The 25,787-nt window shown below is 37.4% G+C and overlaps 1 protein-coding gene across 1 annotated transcript in view; it reads right to left on the bottom strand.

The window, feature by feature from the left end:
* The window catches only part of LOC131033196 (photosystem II stability/assembly factor HCF136, chloroplastic), a 173,821-nt gene that overhangs the window by 129,867 nt on the left and 18,167 nt on the right, over nucleotides 1-25,787 (bottom strand). The window contains exons 4-5 of the mRNA XM_057964344.2: nucleotides 21,872-22,004; nucleotides 11,792-11,914 (exon numbers count right to left, since the gene is read on the bottom strand). Of these exons, the coding sequence (XP_057820327.1) occupies nucleotides 11,792-11,914; nucleotides 21,872-22,004 (256 nt within the window). The remainder of the gene's footprint in view (nucleotides 1-11,791; nucleotides 11,915-21,871; nucleotides 22,005-25,787) is intronic.

Genomic DNA, 25,787 nt, shown 5'->3' with positions numbered 1-25,787 from the left:
GCAGGGTATCTTGGAAGGAAGGATGGACATTCTTGTTGCCTTTGAAGTGTTTGAAAGCGTTGAGAAATGAAGGATTTTGGACCAAAATTGGAATTTCGCTCCTGACCCTTCCAAAGGGTCCAGAGCGAAATTCCTAAAAGCTCTTATTTTTGCAATGAAGAAGATCAAGTTTTGATTTGTTATGACGTGGATGGAAGACAAATAACTTGTCTTTGCCTCTTGAGGTCGTTTTGAGAGGGAGAAATGAAGAATCTAGCCCAAGTTAAGATTTTCACTCCTAACCCTTCCAAAGGGTCCAGAGCGAAAATCTCTCTAAGAGGCATATCTTTCCTTATTTAGCCAAATCTTGATGACCAAGACAAGATAAGAAGAAGAATGAGCATGATTTAGCCTTTGAGAATGTTTGGAAGTTATGAAAATGAAGGATTCTAGCCAGGAAAGTGAATTTCACTCCTGACCCTTCCAAAGGGTCCAGAGCGAAATTCCTTATTAGCCTACTTTTTTGACCTTTCTTGGACATGAAACCTTGTTCCTAGGGCAATGAAAGATGAAATCCTACCTTGCAAAGAAGTTTCAAGTTGAAAAAATAATGATTTTTGGTCAAGAATGAAAATTTTGCTCCCGACCCTTCCAAAGGGTCCAGAGCGAATTTTCTCAAAACCTCTCTTTGCTATCAATTTTTTGCTAGATCAAGTGTGGGCTAAGGTAAAATCAAGGAGAAGTTGCCCCTGAGAGTGACTTTAAGTTGCTAGAGACCATGAAAGATGAAGGAATTGAGCCTAAAAGAGATTTTCACTCCTGACCCTTCCAAAGGGTCCAGAGCGAAAATCCTTAAAATCATCTTTTCTTCCAAATTTTGAACAAAGCCAAGCTTGGACAAGCATGATAGAGGTCATTTGGATTGCTTTGGAGTGGATTTTGGTCACCAAGAATGCAAATTTTGAAGCCAAATGAGATTTTCGCTCCTGACCCTTCCAAAGGGTCCAGAGCGAAATTCTTAAGATCACCCTTTTTTCCTTGCAAATCAAGTCAAGATTTTGGTTTTTATACCCTGGACAGGAGTGAGGCAAGATGTTCTAAGTCTTGGAGGTAATTTGAAGTTGAAAGGATGGCAAAATAGCCCTAAAACAAGATTTTCGCTCCTGACCCTTCCAAAGGGTCCAGAGCAAAAAACCTAAAATCTACCTATTCCTTTCAAATTTATGCTAAACCATGCCTAGGCCAAGGTGAAAGATGCCCTTGAGATTGCCCTTGAGTTGATTGTTGTCTCCAGAAATGATGATTTTGGGCTGAAGGAAGAAATTCGCTCCTGACCCTTCCAAAGGGTCTAGGGCGAAAATTCTTCAATCACCTTTTTCTCCTTGCAAAATTAAGTCAAACTGGAGTTGGACGTGAGAGGAGAAGTGTTTTCTAGCCTTTTGAGGTGAGTGCAACTTGAAATGATGGAGGAATAAGCCTAAATTAAGAAATTCGCTCCTGACCCTTCCAAAGGGTCCAGAACGAATTTTCTCTAAACCACCTTTTTTTCCAAAACTTGTGACAAGACAATTGCAAACTAAAGTGAATTGGGATGGAGGAAGTCTTTAGGAGTAACTTCAAGTTGCTAGGAAACATTGAAATTGAAGGAATTGAGCCAAATCAAGAATTTCGCTCCTGACCCTTCCAAAGGGTCCAGAGCGAAAAACACTAAAACCATCCTTTTCTCCAAATTTTGTGCTAAGTCAAGCCTGGACTAGGGTGAGAAAAGCTATTTGGAATGCCTTGGAAAGATGTTTGACCTTCAAAAATGTGAATTTTGAGCTAAAATTGGAATTTCGCTCCTGACCCTTCCAAAGGGTTCAGGGCAAAATTCTTATAGGGTCTGTTCCTGGAGAAAATCTTGGGCAAGTTTCATGTTAATATCTTTTTGTTGATGATTTAAGTTGAAAATGCTATGTTGAAATGAATTTATCATGTGTCCTTAATCATCTTTTGGTTTGTTTTGGCAGATGAAAGAAGACCAGCATCAACAAGGATGACCTTCTCCAGCCCAGCCTCATCAAGGACGACCTTTTCCAGTCCAACATTTGAAGGAAAGACAAGGTGGCATCCCAGTCATCACTCCTCCAATCGGGTTGGTCCACTTTAGCATGTCCAGATTCAATGTACCTGACTCATCAAAGATGGCACTAACTTCGATGTACCTACCCCAGCTATCCATTGGTCGAATATTCCAGAGAAGACATGTGTCCAAATAATGCAATTATTTCATTGTTCAGAATTAAGTTTGTTGTAACTAACCCTAATTAGGGTTTTCATTGTAAAATCTCGGCCATTGATCTCAAATTGATCTGAGCCATTGAATTGTATGGAGGGCGCTATATAAGCCCCGGCTCCTCATTTGTAAAGGCTAATAGTTAGTCAATAGTTGATAGTAGGTGAAGAGTTAGCTAATAGTGAATAGTCAGTTAATAGAATAGCAATTAGAGTAGAATAGAAAGAGAAGGCAAAGATTGTTGCCAAGATGTTGTTGTAAAAGACTTGTAAACTTCATTGAAGAAATGGTGAAATCTATGGGTCAATTCAACAATTTGCATGGTCTCTATACTTCTCAGATTTGATTTCATGTTATTAGATGAGTGGAAGAAATGTGTTTGATTGATGGTGAAATTTGTATATCCATACTACTAGCAGTTTGTTGATTGCAGACTTGCCTTGTGTAGTCAACTGGAATCATTTAGCTTAAGCTTAACTTCAATTGTCGCTTCTTCATTGATATGCATCAGCCTGATGGTGTCTATGCCTGTAGTGATGATCTAAACATCATAAAGCTTTCCTCCAAAGATCGCACTAACCTTGTGGAGATGGTCCTGGGATGTCCAGACAAGACTTAGTTAGAATTTCATCAAAGGTCATTCATTGCTCCTACATTCTTAGTATCAGAATTAGATCCTTCCCTCGCCCTCATCCTTTTTCCTTTTTTTTCAAAATCTAGGCCAGTGAAATCTTGTGATTCTAGCAAATCAGACGTTCAGGTCATCAAGTGTAAGTCCCCTTGTGATTCCAGCAAAATCACATCATACCACAAAGAGTTTATCCACAAGTAGAGAACCTACATACAAGAACCTTGGAGTTGCCTCGACTGATCCTTCGACGAGATCTTCAGCAATCGGGAAACTTTGCTCAGGAGAGGATAAGGTACCTTTAGGTATTTTATTCTGTGTTCGCATGTGCATGAAAAACACATCAACAAGGTGCCAGTCCTGTTGTTGACCATACGGGGAGGTTGTATGGCCGGGGTGCAATCGGGGGCATTACAACTGCCCCTCGAACCTGCTGGGGCGCTGGCCCAGACCCCGCAGGGGCGCTGCCCCTCGACCCCGCTGGGGACACTGCCCCCAAATCCCAGTTTATTTTTGAGCTACAGTACACTTGTTGGAGTTGGGCGAAGGGCATTAGAGATGTCATGGGAAGTGTTGTGGTTGTTCGTACTATGAGAAAGAAGCCTGTAGCTAAGCATTGGCGGGGAAGCCATAAGCCGTAGAGGGAGACGGATTTGGAGGTTGGGAACAAACAGAGTTTGAGGGAAGGCATTGCAGGTCCGTGCAGTTTTATGACACCAGGGAGTTATTCAGTTCAGTTATTAAGCCTTTGGGGAGTGTGATGGAGGATTTGAGGTGTCTCCTAGCCTTTGTGCCAGCGGGTTGTGGCCACCTCCAGGCAGGAATGGTACGCTTTGAGGAACTTGGAGTATGTCTCGGCTGGACATGAGGTTGCCTTGGTGGATACAGAGAGGGCTCGAGTGGAGTTGACCACCAGGTTGGAGGCAGTACTAGCATGAGACTTAGCTCAGCGTACCCAGGAGTTGGATGCCGAGAGGGCAACACCGGTGGCTATCGAGGACAAATTGGCTAGGGAGACAGTATCATTTGAGTAGCAGTTGGTGGAGGCTGAGACTGAAAAGCATGTTTTGCAGACAAGTTTGGTTTAGGCACAGGAGGATTGTGATGTCAAAGGAAGCACTAATGGTGAAATCCGCACTTGAGTGTCGGATGGTAGCAGAAAAGGGTTTTCAGGTGAGGACGCAACAGGTGTATAAGTTCCAGGCTCAACTGGCATCAGCAGTTCTGTTAATGTCATCTCTATTTTGTATTAAGTCGTCCGGAGACGACTCCTTTTCTTTTGGGGGGGATGATGTTAGCGGCAATATTGTACATGAAAATAAAACTAGTTAATTAAGTTGTAATTGTGTTGGTTAGTTGGCAACCGAGAGGTGGTAGTTGCAATGCGACAGTTGGCGCTCGCACCCCCTCGGCATCTTTATATACTTCCGAATGTAACTTGTGTAGGACAATTATGAATGGAATAACATATCTGATACTTGTCTGATATCGATGGCGTTCTTATTCTGCATTACATACTTTATGCTTTAAGTTATTCACCCGAGAGGGCAAACATTCTCCTAGCTAGAAAGTGCCTAAGTTGATGTCGCTGATTTCCTTCCACTTTGAAATAATCTTTTGATTCTGGAAGGAATACTTTGAGCTCATTCTTGATCTGAAGGAGATTTTTGATCAATCCATCACTTTTCCTATTTTTTAGGATTTTTTTCCATTTTGAGATCTGGAATTTAGGAGAGAAAATTCTCTCTTGGTCAATTTTTCCCCTACCTTGGAATTTCTTCATCTTGGGCGAATTTTCTCTTAAGAAAGGAATTTTTTGAATTTCTTTGAATTTTCCTCCTTGACCCAGTTTCAACACCCATCTCCATCCTTGGTTGGAATTTTGTCTTGATGGAGGATTTTGAACTTTGGAGGAAAAATCCTCCATGAACTCTTTCCAGTGCTCCATCCTCAACTTGGGCGCCAATTTCATATAGCACAGGAATTTCTTGTTTGGAGGAAAATTCCTCCTCTTCCTTGATTTGGCACCCCTCTTTATTCTAGAGCACCATTTCACCATGGTGCAAAAAAATCCTTGGGAGGAAGAAAATCGTCCTCCTTACTTCGGCACTCACCTTCTAGTCTTGGGCGGCAATTTCATGTTGTGGAAATTTTTTGCATTTGGAGGAAAATTCCTCCACTACCCTGTTTTGGCGCCAATGCACTGCCTTGGGCGGAAATTTGCTAGTGTACAGGAATCCAACTTGGAGGAAGCAAATTCCTCCTACACCTCACTTTGGCGCCCTCCTTCATGTTTGAGCGCTATTTGCCTAGGGAACAAGATTTTTTAATTTGGGAGGAAATTCCGCCTCCACCCTCCTCTAGCACCCATTCCCTTGCTAGAGTGCTATTTTCACTTGGAGGAATTTTGGAATTTTGACTTTTCCTCCTTGCCTTGGGTTTGGCACCCATTCCTATTGCTGGAGAGCCCCTTGGGCATGGTGAAGGAATTTCTATTTGGCCATGATTTGAAGTGCATTTTATCAAACTTAGCAATTCTTTGCAGACTTGTCCATTTTCCAGATTTGGATGCCATTTTGGATTTGAAGTGGATTTTGCATGCCTTAGAAGATTTTACATGCTTTTTCCACTTCAAGAAAGAACTTCATACTTGGCCATTTTTCTAACCACTTGTCTACTTTTTCAACTTTCCAGATTTAGACTTGTATTTTCAAGAATGCTCTGCCTTCAATGTCCTGACCACTGGCTGAGATGGATCTACCAAAAATAGACTTACTAAAAATAGTAAGTACTTCAAATCATCAAATTAGGGCAAACCGGGATAGGGTGACACTAAAAATAGAAACTTACTAAAAATAGAAAATGCTAAAAATAGTAAGTTTGATTTTTGGCAAAATTAGGCCAATCTGGGACTCAGTGAAACTTACTAAAAATAGTAAGTGCTCAGAATTCGCTCAAATTTCACTAGTAGCCTCCTTGAAGGGCTCTGACTTCATTGCAACATTCAGATTTTCCAAAACCCTAAGGGAATGACCACAAATCTAAGTCTACAGGGCAAAACCCTAAAATAGGCAAAACAGGTTCCAAACTTAGCCAAATTCGCTCAAATGACTTGTAGACTTGATCAGATTTCATCAAAAACACTTGCAAACCGGGGAGATCGAAGGGATCGCTGCGAAACAAAAACCAAAAGACCAAGAGGACCTAAAAAGTAGGGGGTCCCCATTTGGAATGGGGTGATGTGTGATTAGGTCACATCACCACCCAAGATCTAGAGGTTTATTCAATAGCACAATAACAAGAGAGAATAATAAAGACAAGAACAAATTGTATTCTCATCAATGATGTAATAAGATAGAATAGACAAATGTACATAGGAGACACCCTTGGTTATATAGCCAAGGTGAGTGAATGAGACAATAACAAGTGTTGTTGTGTCATGACATGATAAATAGAGCGAAAAGCTATAAACCCACCTAAAGTGGAAAAGTGATCACGTGATAACACCACAAAAGTTGGATCACCCACCAAAGATGGAAATGTGCAACCATGAAAGGTGGATATGATAAAGTAATAACATGATAAGTCCACCTAAAGTGGAAATGCTCCAACTACTCCTATGCAATTCCCTAAGTAAGCTTAAGTAAAGTGTAATTAGGACCTAGGAAAGAATAAACCAAGGTAAAATGCCATAATTACACCAACACCCCCAACACAAAAATCATGTTTTTCTTGTATAGGAGGCAGCCCTTGAACCATATGGGCTCTGTTGAGTTTGGCAAAATATTGAAGGTTGAGATGGCTATAGCTTTCATGCCAAAGAACATTGCCATTCTCATCAACAACCAAGAGATACAAATTAGATGTGGAGGGATCAATAAGTTTGTACAAGCCACCTTGCCCAATGCCCAGGGCAACCATTCTATTCTATTTTATAGTAGAAAAAATGCACTCCTTCCCACTAAATTGAACTTGAATGTTAAGATTTTTTGTAATCTAACTAATAGATAATAAAATTATGTTCAATTTAGGGAGATACCTAATGTTGCAGACTAAAACATTATAGCATCACTTAGCACAATTCTTACATCACCAATCCTATCAACCATATGTGACCTACCATCACCAAGTCAAATTGAATCCGTATGAGTAGAATTAGCAATAAACCTTAGATACCAATCCTTTCAGCATGTGAAAGTGTCTAGATGCTCTTAAGCCAAATAACCAACTACTTTCAACATTGTCTTTAAAAGATGACATTAATGAAAACTCTTCATCTAAAACATGGTCCTCAATAATAGACACATTAGCCTCACATCATGGCTTGTGGGATAAGTCATACTATTTCTTCCTACATTCTTTATCAACATGACAAACTTTGTTACAATACAAACACTTCACCTTTTTCTTTGACTGAAGTATGAAAAGTTTGGCCTTGAACCATGTACCAAGTGCACTTTCTAAACTCCCTAATGCAGACTCTCCTAGTTGTGTTTGTCTACGTTCCTTCTCCAACAAGTATGTACAGACATTATCACAAGTTGGGGTTCCCATTTGAACCAACAAATTTAGAGACTCCAAAAATGTCTCAAATGAAGGAGATGAGTTGCTGATTATCAAATGAAGAGCACACAAATATACTGAGAGGGGGCGGTGAATCAGTATATTAATAATTTTTTACCTTTTTAAAACTTGATTACATATAATAGCCTTTATAAAGCTTAATTAACACATGCAAAATTTAACAAGAACACCAAAGAACACAAAATTTACATGGAAACCCTAATCGGAAAAACCACGGCAAATAAATGCTTTTATATATCTTATTTTACAATGTTTGTAGGCACCAAATTACTAGAGACACCAACCCCTAAGAAACTCCAATTTCTTCACTTTGTAGGCACCAGCTTACTAGAGGCACCAACCCCTAAATATGAAGCACCAACTTCACAAAGATGAAGCACCAACTTCACCAAAATGAGGCACCAACCTCAATATCAATTTCTTCACTAAATTCTGCTATAATATACTTCCACACATCTGTCAAAAATTAATCATAAGTCGGCTATAAGATGATCACAATCTCCTTTATAACTCTTGCTATCACTTCCTCATATATTCCTCCTCAAATTTGATATGATCTTCTCATTGACAACCCTCTTAAAATCAGGTGTATATATACTTGATTGTCTTCAAAGCACACACACTACACACACCTCTTCCTCCCTCAATTTATATTTCTTTTATATCCTTATGAAGAGACATGTCTTTATGAAAAGAGACGTCCATCTAAGAAGACATGACCATTCATCTTTAAACTTAATTGCTGCCTTTCTAACTGATATGTTGCAAACATACACACCCCATTACAAATAGGGACCCCCACTTTTTTTCTTTTGGCTTAGGTGTTTTAGTCGTCTTTAGCTTGGCAGCAGTTGTCATCGTTAACCTTTGCTTGTGAGAGGAGGTAATTTTTGTCAATTCAAGATTGAGGGAAGTTGTCAATGTTGTCAATATTGAGAATGTTGTCGAATGGTGCAAAATTCGATCAAAGTTGCTAGTGTTGTCAAGTTGGTAAAATGTTGCAGAATGTTGTGAGAAACCAATATATGAGCTAGAAGTGGTAGGCCCTAAAAGCACAATTGCATATGCCCTATTCTACCTCATGACTAGAAACTCTCATATTCTAGTGCATTCTTGACTTCAAAAACCCTCACAAAGACTGTATGCAATAAAGTGCCAACGTTGATTTTTCTTTATTATGTATTATGATCTAGACGTCGACCTTACAAGTGGGAAGATGTCGGTTAGCTCACCCCAATCAAAGAAAAATCTAGTCAATTAACTATTTTTCTTTCCCTAGGTGGGGGGAAATTATAGCTGTAATGTTGGGAACTTTAGCAGAAGGGTGGATGCAATAATTTTTAGTGTGTGGAAGATAAAGCAGGGCTGACTTAAGGTTGTTTGTTCCTTCGGTCTTTAGAGAGAAGGGTGGGTCAGCTTTCTTAATTGGTATTGATCAACAAAAATCACATCTCCTTCCTCTAGTGCCTTCACACAATTGTAAATCACAAGTCTGACATTTTCCTTTGTCATGAACTGCAAACCACAAATGCAAATTATGATTGAACAAACTTTGAATAGATTGTGTTTTTAGCTGGGATGTTTTTCTATTCAGCTTCACACAACATCACATAGCAGTGATGTCTTCCCAACCTTCTTCAAATTCCATATGGTCAATGACATACTTGTTAGTGTTACCAAGCATCCTCAACACTCTTCACTCTAATACCAATGTTGATAAACTGAAGAAATGAGATTGAGAGAAATTATTGTCTTCTTAGAGAGAGAGAAAATGGCCTTATATTATTGAAAATAGACTCAAAATATAGAGCAGGTACGAACTAAAAATAAGCAGCAATTACATAAGACTATAGTTACAACAAACAGTGGTCACATGTTTTCAAAAGACATCATTTAGTGTTGTAATAACTAATATTATACTAATATCCTACCGAATGGGCCAAGTTTGATAGCTTCCCATATTAACTTTATGGATCAAACAATATACTTTTCTTTTGTAGGTTGTCTTCATTATGAAGGTAGCTTCTACCAATGCTATCTATCCTAGTTTAGAATGATAATAATGTATTTCAAATGCAAATATTGGATTAGAGGTGTTTATAGTTATAAATGTGGTTGCGTAAATGCTACCATGAAAGAGAACTTCATTTAATAATTCCTTTTATATTTGTATTTTGCAAGGACATATCCCCAGCACTTGTCTTGGAGACATGTCCTTGGCACTTAGTACCTCTAGGGATGAGTTCCCATGGAGACAATAGTAGGGGAAATATAGTGGGGGCATTCTCATGTTGTCCCATCAACAAAGGATGCTTGGGGCTGTCCTGCATGGCATCCACTTGTCTCCAAACCCATGTAGACACCTCGGGGCTGTTAATCATCCCTTCCCCCCGCAAGAGGGCCCGATTCGGTACTAAAAAAATATTTAAAAATCTTAAAATAAACCAATAAACCTACCCCTAAAGCACGCCTATTGCAACAAACATGATTCAATTTTGATTTTTGATGGTTTGTGTTTCAACAATATCCATTCAAAGTGTTTTTTGTCTCATCTCAAATATGTGTTTTTTGTGTTTTAAGTTTGTATTTTTGTACTTTTTATTTTCTGGAAATAGGTCTCGTAGTTCACTTGGTTAAACTAATAATTAAAAAATGATAAGATTTACAACGCATAGGACACTATCATTGTCCTAATGTTATAAGGTAGAATAGAGTATTGCATTTCTTGCTTGAGATATCTTCTTATATAATTGTCTATGTTTCCATGATGTTTTGTTTATTTTCCATAACTAAGGTTTCGTGACTGTTGGACTGGCACTGAGAAATCAAATACTTCACCATCCTAGTCCTTTAATATAGTTACCATCAGTTGTATGCTAAGGAAGAGAACAATATGAGGACAACCTTGGAATCCAACTAAGGCTTATTTGAATAGTTTGTAAATGGTTTAAAGCTGTTGTGCAATGGCACTCTTAGCATTCACGAAATCATTGAATGAGGTTTCCCAACCTTACATTGATATCTTCCAATGTGTACTTCATGATATTGTCATGTTTAGCAAAAGGTAGGAAGAATACAACACATCTAGAACAAGTACTTGAAACTCTTCAAAAATAATAATTGCAGATTTATAGAAGTCATCAATTTTTCCCAGCAAGCATTGAGCAATTCAGGAAATGTGATTGATGGTATCAAATGGAAGATAGATCCAGCTACCATGGAAATCATTCCCAAATTACCCCAGTATAAGAACTTGTCACAGATTTGAAGCATTGTCGGACTACATTTGTATCTTTAAAAATTTCTGCCTTGCACCTCAAGCATTGCAACTCAATTTCTAGGGTGTCTCAACTCTCAATTGAATCACCATCTAGTCATTTGAGATGCTACAAATAGAAATAGGAAAATATTGTGTAGAAATTATAGAAGTAAGCACAATTGTGTTCACATAAATGATTTACCAAGCTTTATGCACACCACAACATTTAAAAGTACAAACTGAGAGCATAAAGAGTAGAGTAAATGGACATGCGTCCTCACCAGTGTAACCAAAGTTGTTACCAGTGATAAAACAGGTCTACAAACATTGGAATCAGGAAAATTTGAGAAACTTAGAAAACAAACTAAAATTTCATATTTCACTATATTCTAGAATTTTGACTATGTTAAATTTATGGATTTTTGTATTTATTTGTAAAACAGAGACTTCCATGCTTTCTTGTAAATCTAACCAAACACCAAATCACAATTAATTGGGATTTATCTGATTAATCATCTTGGTAACATTGTGGCCAATTCAGAACTCTTTTCACTATTTAGCATAATCCATAGAATGGGATAAAGCTACCAAGTTTGATGCAGAGATTTCTCTTTGTAAGTTGTACACTCTTGCTCTTACTGACAGGACAGGTGTATCATCTAAGATAGAAGAGTAACCCAGGAAACTCCATTATAGAAACATAGACCGCATCCCCCTAGCTACCCACAATTTCTGGTGACAATATTTATATATAATATATTCATCTCCTTATTCATTTGCTTACTACCCCAATCTTATTGGTGTCCCCATCCCTGCACAGATAGTTGTACCACACATCTCCAGGTAACTACAGTAAAAACTGCTATCATTTACCTTTGCACTTCCCTCAGAAATAATGGCATTAATATTAGGGTCCTACTTATATCCTCAAGAAAGTACTAAATCTTTTCTTTAAATAACAGACACAAATTTCTAGTCAGTTCCATCTGCTCAAAGGCCCACCGGACATCTAATAAGGAATCATCAATAATATATGAGAAGTCAAACAATAGCATTTCAAATTTACCCCCGTCCCTCTACTAAGGTAGAGACCACCACCACGAACAACAAGCCACAGCCCACCATCAGCACGCCAACCCATGTTCTGTATCCTGCGAGCACTAGTTCTGTTGTGTGGGGTCCAATATGGCTGCAGAGCATATTCAAAACCACAAATTAGAAACTTCAAAAATAAAAATAACTTCACATCAAATAAGCATCAAAGGAATCCTTTATATAAATGGTGCTGTATAGTTAAACTTAGAGTTTTAAAATTGTATTTCTATTGTATCAGAATCTAATTGTAAACAAAAAAGGGCAATTTAGCACAAAGCAGTGACTAAAGCACTCAAAAATGCGATGAGAATAAAAACAACATAAATCTGCAAATGACAAAAAGCAAACATAACCAATGGGACTAATCGAGACACGGTGATTGGGTACAAGGTGGAGTAAATGAGGCATACACTGCCCATGTTTTAGCACCAAATGAAAATAAAACATTCAGTGAGAGAACAGAGGCTGGAGAGCGAACAAAAAAAAATTGATGTCTAGGACTTCAAAGCTGGTCAAAATAATGAAAAGTAGTTCAACTAATATTGCTATCAACTGCACATGAAATAGTAAGTTTTCCATAGATGCCCTTAGAGGGTTTAATAACTATTTTCAAATATGCATTTGCCTTAAATAGTGAAGCAAAATGAATATTTCTTTCAGAGTGAATGTATAATTTGACTCTTTTGTTTGGGGTGGACATTTTTTGGACCTTTTTGTGTTAGTGAATATGTATCTTTGCATTTGTTATGGGGGAAAGAAATCAAATCCACTTCCTTGGCTGAACACAGCACATTCATGATCACCAATCTCACTCACCATTATTATCCACATATAGTGCACATAATTAATAATGATTTTTTATTTTTCCCTTCTTAACCTTGATGTCAATTGATAAGATGAGATACAGAATCACTCTGGTCAATCCTAGTAGAAAACACTGTTTATGGCAAACTTCAATATAACAGAGTTCAACCTGAGCTTATATTCCAAAATGCAAGAAGCTTTCAGTGAATGCAGATTAGCTATAAGAAAACTGTTTAACGAGAGTGCATCTCCAATCACATGTATATAAATAATAGAGATGTATATAGAAAATTTCAGAATAGCTTCAATCATAGTTGAACTACTCACCAAAAGCAAAAACTAGACAAGGCCCAAGAAAAAACTCAGCAACTTAAAATTTTGCTTAAATTTAATTATAAATGCATTTTTTTTACAAAATTCAACGAGGAGATGCATCCAATGAGTCAAAAAATGAGTACATAAAAGAAACAAGCTGAGTCTAGATATATTTGATTGATTTAAATGCAAATTGGGTACAAAATGGCATCCTCATGTAGAATGTTGATGGTTGATAGTCTAAAACAAAATGAAATAGAAAATCGTTTTTGTAAAACTAAAAGTAAATACTACATCAAAACTTTTTACATCTTCCTCTTGTTTGCCACATACGGGTAAACGATTAAATGCACAAAGTAAATGCACAAAACATAATGGAAATATATTAAATAACTAGTCTCTGTATTAATTCAATAGTCCATGTACATCAAGTGCTTATAACATTACATCAGACACGACTATCATGCTGCTACTAAGAAGGAAAGGTACGCAATATATAATACCCGAAGGAGTGCGACCAACCATCGCGTCCAATTGCCCTTCGGGACGACTAACTAACTGACCGCCGTAACTCATTATTACCGACGACAACATAAACATAATATGACAACATAACATAATGATTATTCCCGGCAACACCTCTTCCCAGCTCTAGTGAAAACTAAGGGAGAGGTAGAACTAGAGGGTCTAGTCCTAGTAGTCCAATGTGGCTCCTCCACCTCGCCAAAACGAGGTTGAGGGTAGCACCCCTCACAAGGGTTCTAGGGTGAGAGAGAGAGAGGTAGAGAGATAAGTCTAGATCTTGGGGCAGAGAGGAGAGAGAAAGATAAAGGGTGGTAGAGAGAGGGTTAGAAGAGTGATATGGAGATAGATAAGTCTAAAGGGTAGATAAAGTGAGTGAGATATAGAGAGGGAGAGAATGCTTATAGTAGCCTACTAATTACTGAAATTTGACTATCTGAAAATTTAAAAGATCTTCTAAAACCTAGAATTTGCAATATAACTCCTAGAGATCTAAAACCCCTCTCAAACATCCTGCCAATATATATACTTAAATTTTATATTTCATGTATATGTTCTGATGAAGAGAATGAGATTGACTTGGAAAAAAAAAATTATATAATTTTTTTACGTGTTTGGGCCTCTTTTTTTAATGCAGCCGAGTTTTTGTCAGAGATTTGCCGAGTATTTGTGAAAAACTCACCAAAAACTCGGCAAGTTTTTGTGAGAATTTTTGTGCGAGTTTATGGCGTAAATACTCCCCAAGCAGAAAAACTTGCAAGTTTTTCAAGACTCGCTGAGTACTCTGCGAGTTTTCCGTCTATGGCTTCAATCATCACTTGAGTATAAAGGAAAACACTACCAATCTGACTGATTAAAGAAAGAAATAATGATCAAGCATAAATGGAATACACAAGGCATCACAACACACATTTAGTAATACATAATTAATCTAAAACAAACAAAAATCAATGAGACTACAAATGCAAGAGGGTAAAGAAAAGAAAGGGATGTCTAAGAGTAACACCCTGTTAAATAAAGAAGATTAGTTTAGCTAATATTGCTATCAACCACACAAAATAATAGGTTTTCTTCATATAACTTATGCCAGCATTTACTAACTGCTTACAAAGTGATATTTTCCATAAAATATCTTTTGGAGTGGATGAATAATTTTCACTAGCTCTCTAGAGTGGACATATGTTGGACATTTTTGGGTTAGTGAATACACATATTCATCTGTGTTTTTAGACAAAAATGCTGAATGCACTTCCTTGGTGGAATACAGCACATTTGTGATTTCCAAACCTACTCGCTTTTTCTAGCAATACCAGGCCTCAAATTTCAGAAGTATATGATAAAGATATAGAATTGGATTTGAACCTCCTAATCTATGCCATGCCCCCACCATAAGATCGCTGTTTTTTTTAAAACCAGATCGCAGTCTTAATAACAATAAGGCTTAGGTGATGAAATAAAAGGCATCATAAAAAGGATCGATCAAGTTTAAAAGAATATCATGATCAACAATATTAAAGCTTGTTAGGACAGAGCTTAGTTATGAAGAAGTAAGTCTCTTGCCAAGGAAGAGGTGTGACTCCTTCTCATTCAAAGGGTATAAGAGGGAAAACAAATCATTGCGAGTAGCATCAATTCACGATCAATTTAGAACAATTCAAAAACAATTCAGCATATAAATTCAGAGCAGAAATTCAGAAATAAACTCAGCAATGAACATAACACAGAATATTAATCCAAGCAATAATCATTTATTAAATATTCAAGTATTATTCAAGTTTGACATTGTCAATCCATCAAGAAGTATTAATCAACAATAGTCTAGAAAATATATCAAGCTATCGATTTTGAATTTAAGGTAGTCTTTGCAAATCAAAAAGATGAAATCCCTTCCAGGCTCATGGCGTGGGCTAAGGATTGGAAGGACAGGGTTCTTTAATGCCCTTGACAAGCTAGGGAAAGGATCCTTGGTATTGTCACTATTGAGTTAGGGACGAGATGTTGATGGATGTTTTATGACCACACCAGCACAAAATAAAGTGCCAAAGGACACTCTATCCTCTCTTGAGCAAAGACCCTCGTATGCTAAGATTGCGAAGATCATAGAGGTGACTCCAAGGTTCCTACTGCAAACTTGTGACTTTATGTTGGATATGAGCTCGTTTGGCCTGATGTAATATGCTGGTAACACAAAGTGACCTACGTTTGGATCATTCTTTCACTTCTTTGCTATGGCTGGAACTTGATCATCAAATATTGCAATTTTGTGATGCCTCTCTCTTCGAACAAACTGGAAATATACTGAAAGTAAAAAAGGGGAAAGGGTTAGAGAATCTATTCTACTCCTAAGGACAATGATATCAATGGATAGTGCTCCAATGGACAAATTCCAAATAACGAAGTCCTACTTCGCCAAGATCAACTACAACTCCACAAGAAATGGTGCAATCTTCCAAGTATGTTGAAGAATTTTCACACAGAGAAAGTGCATTTGAATACCCAAAACGGCGCAATCCAAACGACCATCCACAATTGAACTTAGCACAAATTTATTGGCTCGGGCTAACTTTAACTGCAACTTATAATCAACAAGATGCAAAAAGTATGAACCATGGAAATTCATCAAACACCATTACATTATCCATTGAAATCAAAGCACTTTATCTAACAATTTTGAGAAATTGGAAGAACACCATGCAATGAGATGAAATGAGCAAGAATCCATCATAACTTCAATGAAATCAAGCTTTATTCCTTCAAGTCTTACAACAATGTCTTCTCCTTCTCCTACTCTACTTCTACTCTAAGAGCGAGAGCTCTCTACTTGAACTAATGAGCTATCTAATGAATTACAAATGAGAAGGCAAGGCCTTTTATAGAGCTCCTCCCACAAATGAACGGCCAAGATTGATTTGAAATCAAGGGTCAAGATTAAAAGATGGAACCCTAATTAGGGTTTTATTAAGAATAGCTTATGTGGCACAGAAAAGTGGGGCCAAGTCGACCAATGAGAAAATTACATTTGGGGACACTTGTCCTTCTTTCGAATATAAACCAATAATTAAATATTATCAGCACCTTCTAGAAGCTCTCTTGGATAAGTCGGGTTCATTAAATCTGGTCATGTCAACTTGAATAGACGTGATTGGCCGGTGAAGGTAAGTAGGCGCTATGTCAACATATTGAACTCCATGTGGACTTGGTAACTCATCACAAAATAGTTGTTGCATTTTAACTGATTTTGATGGAGTATATTCCCAAATTGCATCACTTTGTGATCAAGGTTCTAACTTTGATTAACTCTTATGAAATTATCTCTCCTTGATCATTTTCTTCCTTTCATGTACTTGCTTGGGATTTCACCTTCTTGGAATGGATTGGACTCTCTTGTCGACGATTTTGTCATTCTTGAAATCTTTCACACTTGAACTTTCTGACTTTTGATCTTGGATTTCCAGAGGAAATTCAAGATGTTGCATTCTTCCTTCTTTATACTTGAACTTTGATCTTTGAGGTCTTGAACCTTGAATGCCTTGAACTGGATTGTCTAGAACTTGGACATCTTTCACCCTAGATCTCCATGCATCTTAATGCCATGATGTTGTCTTTGGATTGGATAGATGAATCCTTGATGTTTTATCATTTTCTAACTTGTCAAGAATGCCATGTTTTATCAAAATATCTCCTTAGGAACTTCAATTTTATGTCTCCAATCACCTCTCTTCCATGGGCACATTTGATATGGCCACAAAGATTATGTCTTTAAGCATGAATCCACTTGATAGGGGAAATTGCACTCCTAGGCGCAATTGAGCAATGAAGGAGGATTTTTTCCCTGGGGGGCTATCCCTAACACTTGTGAAATTGCGCTCCTAGGCACACATGAGAGGTAGAGAAGGATTTTTGAAACTGGGAGAAAATACTTAGCAGTGAGAAATTTGCACCCCTAAGCAAGCTTGGAGGAGGAATTTGAGGTGAGGGAGGAATTCTTGATCATGGTGAATTCCCTTTCCTTGGCGCATTTGAGAGGCAATGAAGGATTTTTGGATCGTTGCCATGCCTTAGCCAAATTTCCTCGCTTTAGTCCTTCACTTCAACTGACTTGGATTTGGATATTCCCTATTCTTCTTTGTCAATATTCATTTGTCACCAAAAAAAAAGACCTGCTAATAAAATAGTAAGTTTGCCCAAACTCAAAATTAGGCCAAATGGAGACCCAATGAAATTTACTAAAATATAGCCATTGTTAAAAATAGTGTGTCCAAATTCCAAACTAACCAAAACTGAGACGCGCTGAAACTTACTAAAAATAGAAACTTCTGCCAAAAGCACTAAAAAACACCACCACCAAGCCCCATGAAGGATTTTTCCTTGCCTTGGAATAAATTCCTGCTTCCTGCCTTGCACTAACTCTCAAAGCGCAAATAAGACCCTGAGGAGGATTTCCTATTGATGTACTAAACGAACTGCTTCCTTGGGTGCAATTTAGGGATGGAGGAGGAATTTCTATCGGGAGCGCAAATCCACCTCTATGAAGGATTTTTCCCATACTTATAAAAATTTTGCCTATTCAATTTCATTCCTTCATGCAGACCTTTCAATACTTAGTCAAATTTGCATCAGTTAATCCTTTTGCTAGTGAATTCCTTATTCTATCATTGCAATCTCTTCCTTGGATGATGATATCATCCACTCAACAAAGTCCTCTTCTCAACATGCAAAGTCTTGTTCTTGCATCAGTCCTGAAAAGACAAGAAAACATTGTAATCTTACAAGTATCAATCAATTCATAAGTTAACAAAATGCAAAGCTCAAAGGATAATCAATAAACACAATGCAGTTTGAAAATACTTTGAAAACCCCGATTCTCGACTTGATGACAACTATCAAGGCTCTATACTCTTTAAAATCCATTCCATACTTACGCATTTCATCACCTCCAAAGGCCAAAATCTAGACCTACAAGACCTTATAATTCATTCCTTAGGGTCAAGAGATGACACTGACCACAAAAGACTTTGTTTATTTGGCGAAAAGAGGGGGTCCCCATTTGCAATGGGGCAATGTGTGAAAATGTCACCACACGAGGTCCTCTAATTCAGCAGATTTGCAAAGTTTTTCCAGAGAATTCATTATTTGATCAACTTTGGGTATTGCACTATGATCCATTGACCTAAACATATATCATACATTTGTAATCTTCGATAAAACTATTATCATATTTTGAGTAAGTATTATTGTTTATAAGAATATCCCAAAGGGAGACATTATGATCTCTATTGGATTCCCACATAAGGATTAGAGCATAAAACACCAATTGATAAAAATAACTATGTTACACAGGGATGCATGCCCACCCCTAAAACCCCCGTCCCCATCCCCTAAGACGTTTCAAGGATGGGGAACATTAGGGGACGTCCCCTAGCCATCCCCCCAATATGAGAAAATCCAAAAACATCTCGAAATGTATCCCCAAAATTGGGGACGGCAAGAAACATGCAAGGGATGCCTAGTCGTCCCCAAGGCAATCGAGGACATCTCAAACGTCCTTTGACCATCCCAAGGACACCTACGCATAGCCTACAAAAAAACAATTTTTTATAATGTTGAAAAAGAAAATAGTTCATAACAACTAAAAAAAGACTTAAATATGTCATGGCAACATTATAAAAATAGTTAAATTAATCATTACAACAGTGACAGCAACGACTGAAATATAACAGCAATAAAAATATCATGATTCAAATTCATAGTTGATAATATAAGTTATATAACAGTTAAGACTGCCAACAATAATTTAGATTTCTGATTTCATTGTTCAAAAAAGTTGACAAATGCATGCCATAAACTCAGAAAAAAATATTCATGAAAACTTGTGAGTCGTCATGTGCCCAAAATTGCCAGTTGTGTGCTGGTCAGAGGCAGAAATGAAGTTGAAACAACAACAAAAAATTTAACTGCAGGTGAAAAAAGAAGCCTTTATAGCAATTTCAATGAGTTTTTTGCAAAAAGTTACAATTTTTTCAAGCTATTCATGTGTTTTTCATGGTAAAACACTGCAAGTGTTTGAGAAAACCATCAAGGAGTAATATGGTTTATAACTTGTTGGGCTTTCTGGCTCAGGAGTACTCGCCAGTTCTATGAGTACTTGACAAGTTTTGCAACTATGAATAGAATAAAGATAATGTGGCAGATCTTGCTAAGGAAGACCATGATGAGGAGTTTATATTGATGGTTCCTTAGATAAAGCTAAAAGTAGTTGCTAGTACTTTGATTTAGGCACATCCGAATGCTTCACCTATAGTAAGGATTAGTATCTCAAGTTTACTGTTGATAAGCGTCACGGGGATTTTGTTTTTCTTGGTAACAAGCTATGTATAGTCAAAGAGATGGATGATGTAAGAATTACACTCAATAATGGCATCAAGTTTTTGGTACAAAATGTTAGGTATATTCCATGATTGAACAATAATTTACCCTTTATAGGTCAGATTACAAAACTTAATATTCTAGTTTAGTTTCATGGAACTAAGTGACTTAATATTCTAGTTTAGTTTCATGGAACTAAGTGCATTGTAGTTGCAAAGGCACTCCAAAAACCTAACTAAGCACTTGGGTGCACTTGTGGAGTGCCTAAGCAACTAGAGATCTCTGCTATGTTAAAAACCTGACTAGTGTCTTGGGCACACACCTTTGATGGTTATGCCATCACATATCTCCACTGATACATTTTTCTTGGGTTCAACCATCACTTTTCTCTGCCAAGTCATTAAAATTGGCAAAAACATCGAACTACTCCACCTATGAAGAAAAGTAGTGCTGCAACTACACCAATTGACCATGAAAGCAAAAAAGCAAGACTAAAGCACTAAAACTTCAAAGTTTTTCTCTATAAGCAAGTTAAGGTTCAACATCTTTTTGAAGTCTTTTCCAATCATGTTCGATTTTTGAATGAGAAGGGCTTATTTTTAGACCAAGTTATTTTAATGTTCTTTATGATTAGATTTGCTCTAAAGTTTCTTCCTTCCTAGCTTTTCAGCAACCTTTATTAAAATAAGATTATTTCAAAGTCCCAAAGCTTGGGCATTTGTAACCTATAAGCACATAAACTCTAAGAGAATAGTTGATGTTACACTTACGCTATAGAATCCGTTGTTCAAGTTGGTTATTTTGTCTCTACATTTATTGTATTGATAAAATTTCATCAAGTAAATTGAATGTAGATTGTACGAAGTCAAGCTTTGTATTGAAGAAAAGCCACACAATTTATTGATGAATAGCCCTGTAATGATACATTCAATGAAGGATTATCTACTGCAAGGTTCCATAAGCTACAACAATGTAGTTAAGCTTGAAGGCTGTAGAAAGAAATAAGGATGAGAGGCTCTAGACAAGTGATATAGCCATACACTTCTGGTCTGCAAGTGTAGAAATCATCAGTGGACAGTTTTGATTGTGTGAAGAGTCGAGGGGTAGAATGTGTTATAATAGATGCAATGAAACCACAACCTAGGCATTTTTCTTGCTAAGAGAAATTTGTGGACATTAAGGTTGTTGTGGAGCATCTCTGTAGCTAAGTATTGGTTGAACATGTTGCGTAACTGTGTTATCAAGGCTATGGTGGATGTGGGACCATAATTGATAGACTGGGTTATTCTATGAATTGATGCCTTAGTATTGTATATTGTAGACTAGGTTATTCACTGCTATTGACCAATAAATTGTGTGGCTCTTCTATGATGCCTTTGAGACCAAATAAGTTCTGTGATATAGCCCTGGATGACTTGCAAAGATTGTGGCAAGGCTAAAATCACTAGACCAAGTGCATACCCTATAAGACTCTAGGAGTGTTTTAAAACTTGAACCTACATGTGGATTTGACAGTATATGAAGCTAATGAATTCATCCTTTCAAGTAAGGAGAATTGCATAGGAAAAAACGTGTAAGGAAATAAATATGTTCAGTCAATCCATTTTCTGTGCACAGACAAGTAGATGAGCTAGGAACTCATGGGAAATCCATCTAGTAAAATGTGAATGTTTCAAAATTTTATATTATCAATAATAAGGTTTTAGTTCTAAATACAAAAGAAAAAATAATAAGGTTTTAGATTTGCAAATACAAGCATCCTAACTTTTGTGCTGCTGGCCTTAAACTAAATGACATATCTTCCACATTATAAACTTTGTTAACAGGTAATATCTGCATCCACTACAATTTGGATAAGCTGCACTGATTGTCAATGAAATAAATAAAGAATTAGAGAAGTAATCATGGGATAATTTTTTACATGTAGGTGCACATTAGTTATATCCATCTTGTTAATTCACCAAACTGGAATTAAAGAGAAATTATGGGAGCTGCGTGTGCAGACTCTGAGCATAAGGGACATGGAGAAGCTACAAAATTTCACCTGACCAGGCTCCCAGGTTAAATAAAAATTCCCACGACTAGAAACTGCCACATAATCACCATTAGGAGAACGATTAACCGTGTTGAATGTTCCAGTGTAGTAGCTTGCACCACTAATGCCACTTGAGACTGTACTGCAGAAGTAATTAGAAAGAAAGTTAGAACAGGTATCAACCTACATTTTCAACTTTGGAAATTTGTTTGAGTGTATGGTACTACTATCAAATATAACATAGATGGAATAAACCTTTCAAGCAAGCATAAAAGGATTATAGATTGGTTTCCATTTTAATTTCCAACATTTTTACAATAATGAAAGCCAAATATCGTATACAAATCTTATACACAAGAATATCTAATGTTGACAGTCCCTCTCTGTTGTTAACTCTAACAATGTAAGAAGTGTTTCCAAAAATATATGGAAAAAAGGTATCCCTGACTCCATATATTGATAAATATATAATACCAGAACTGGAATATGATGCCCTATAGACTTATCAAATGCATTTTAAAACTAAATCCTAGCCAAGCTATTCGCTGAAGCAGACAAAATTGGCTTTATCTGCCTCTGGTTATTATCAAAGCAACATGCCAAATTCAGCCACTAGTGTCAATGCATCAGATTTAAGTTTTCATATTTCAACTATGAAGAACAATAGAAAAAAATCCACTGGAGTCTATTTTAACAGTTAATTACCCATGGATTATGTGCAATCAACCATCCTTCACAAATACATTTGCATCCTAAGAAACAATAGCCAAACGAGCCTAGAGGGAGAAAATCTTGCTTTGTAATCAAAAATAAACAAAAGAAGCTTGAAAGAGAGAAGCCCAAAGCAGACAAAACTTGCCATTTCTCACCCTACTAACAAATGCTTAGAGGTGTGTGTCTGCTAAACGGGTTCCCATGCCTTGTTATTATTATCAAGATACATGAGGAATTAAAAATGTCATTAGCATAAAGGACTACTTGTAGAGGTAATCTTGTGGTGACATAAAATTATATTGGTAAAATCCTACAATATATGTGTCAATGTATGCCCAAAGCCTTCAATACTAATCAAAATTCATCAATACCACCAACGTACAACATAAAACTAAAATTTAAAAAATGGCATTATTAATATAGCTAGCAAATGATCTACAAATTGGCTAATAGAAGTTGGACCATCAAGGTTAAGTGTTGCCACTCCAAGCGGAAGAGGTCGTCTCGAGCCTTGTGAGTAGGAGTTCATCATCATTCAAGGTAGTACACTATAGCGAGGACTATGCTTTTGACAAATAAGTATCTAGGTGATCTAGAGCAACCTAATTAGAGTTTGCACATTTTAAATTAAAAGTGACTTTTAATATATCATAATATCCATGTCTCCCAAAGCACCATTAAAAGTCACTTTATAAAATAACTTTTATAAAGTCACTTTATTACATTACTTTTTTTTTGGATTAGATATCATAAAAAAACCTTTACATAGCATCAGCAAAAAACTGAGTTCGGCAGTATCAAGGGCACCAAGAGAAGGTGCATATACAAAAAATATATAGTTATCGGGCACCTCCACTATAACAGGGATGATTACATTAGATATACATATTTGTAAACAAAAGTATCAGCAAAGAAACCTAAGCATCAGTCTAGGGAAATGAGATTTCAGCATCCGGTGAAGTGTTGTTTCCCAGTGGGGGGAACCATGCCACCCACCCCAAATTTCCATCTTGCCACACTTCCACCCGACCATCAAGTATGTCCTGTTTATGGGGATGGGAGGTGCGCTCACAAATCAGGTCAGATTCCTCTTGAATAATCTCCATGTGTATCTGTCTACGCTCCAAGTGCCTCATAAAAGCCATCAGTGCTTGCTCAAATGCAGCCTTGCCCGGTTCATCCCTCTCCCAAGTGAATCCGTGTCACAATTCACGGATGTAAACAGTAGTAGCCCCCTCCTTGATCCACCTGTCAAACTTGTCTGAGTCGAGCTTAAGTACAGCAGTGACCTGCATGGAAATAGAGTAAACAATGAGTCTCCTAAGAGACTCAGTGAGGTGCCTGGTATTGCTATTAAAGATGTCATCATTACGATACTTCCATATGAGCCAAAGAACCTCCAAAGAAAAACAAGACCAAAAGATATTTGCAATTCTCCTACAGCCTTTGATATAGCCTAGAATAACATCTATGTATTCAAAAGAAACAGATTCCAAGTTAAAACCAAACAATCTCCATATTTCTTTTGCAAAATGGCATTCAAAAAATATTGTTTCACAGTTTCAGGCACTCTGCATATGTTACAACTTAAAAAAGTACCTTCCTTATCTTTTATGGGGAGTTTATTTAATAGCAGGCGCCAGCCAAAGAATTGCTTTTTTGGTTCATTATGAGCCATCCAAAATTTACACAGACTATCTTTCCAGGCCTTTGGTTCCCAGTTTAGATCCCAACATTTGTTAAGGTGCAGAAAAATGGTATCAGCCTCGGTGAGTGAAGAATAAATGCATTTGGCTTTAAGGGAAGGGAGAGGTGTGCCATCAGTCCAACAAAGTGCAGACATGGGGGAGCGAAGGAGAGGGGGGTGGGAGGGGGGGAGAGCAGAGGATAAGGCCATTTTAAGTATGTTATAAGTCCTGCTCTGGGATGTCGGGATAGAGAAGGTAAGTTTCAGCTCCTCCCACAATCTCAATTGGTCATTTTCAAATAGCTGCTCAAAGTATTTAATACCCATATTATGCCATTTCAGTGTAGAACAGCCTTGGAGAGTGGCTAAAGGTTTTCCATTATGGAATAGATTCCACCATATTGATCTGTTATCAGCAATATGTCCCTGTACAGTGTCATTAACTTTGATATGTACCAAGTGTTTCACATGTTCCCAAGCCTTCCATAAGGACTTAAAGATATCTGAACCAGCCGGAGATACCTCAAACTGTCCCATAAGAAGGTCAAGTATGGGGAGATCTTTCTATTTCTTGGCTTTCTTAGGGACCGAGCATATAATATTATTTCTTATAAAAGCTTTCCATGGCTCATTACCTTCCATGGCCTTAAGAATCCACTTGGAGGCGAGGGCAATGCCCTGTAGTTTCAATTTTTTCAACCCCATCCCACCAAATAGTTTATGCATAGTGCACCACTCCCATTTCACTGCATGTTGCTTCCTAGTACCCTTGCCATCTGACCATAGGAATTCCCTAATCTGCTTTTGAACATAATTAAATTGGTAATTCCTAAAGAGCCAAGCTGATGAGAAATAAATATTATATGAGGCCAATATTTTTTGACACACCTGGAATCTTCCAGCCAAGGACAGAAAGTTCTTGTTCCACTTGGAGAAATTCTTATCAATCTTATTCCTTACCCATTCCCACATTTCTTTTAGATTTGGGAGAACAGAAAAGGGAATACCTAGATATTTTACAATCTGTGTTGGGCCCAACCAATTGAGAGAGAATTTTGAGAGCCAAACCGAGGGGTTGTCATCCCAACCAAGGAGATTGGACTCGTGCATAGCAATCTTACTACCAGATGCTAGACAAAAGAGATCAATATTTTTCATCAGAGCAGCAAGGTTATCTTCCTCAAGCTTAATTAATAGTGCAGTGTCATCAGCAAATTGAACATTACAGATTTCCTCCTTGTTAGGTAAGGAAATACCCCTAACAGGGGGAGTAGTAGAGGAGTCCTTAAGTAAGTAGAACATTGCATCAGCAGCTAGGACAAATAGGGTAGGGGCCAAAGGACATCCCTGTCTGATGGATCTAGTTAGTGCAAAATTGGAGGACCTTATCCCATTTACTTCAACAGCGGCATTTGCATCACATAACAGAGTTCTGGCCATATTACAAAATCCAAGGGGGAAGCCTAATGACTGAAGCATCTGCATGATATAATCCCATTCTATCCTATCATAGGCTTTCTCAAA

This window comes from Cryptomeria japonica, chromosome 6 (assembly GCF_030272615.1).
Source record: "Cryptomeria japonica chromosome 6, Sugi_1.0, whole genome shotgun sequence".
Classification (NCBI taxonomy): Eukaryota; Viridiplantae; Streptophyta; class Pinopsida; order Cupressales; family Cupressaceae; genus Cryptomeria; species Cryptomeria japonica.
The sequence above is the reverse complement of the archived record's forward strand: the minus strand, read 5'-3'. Positions and strand labels throughout refer to the sequence as shown.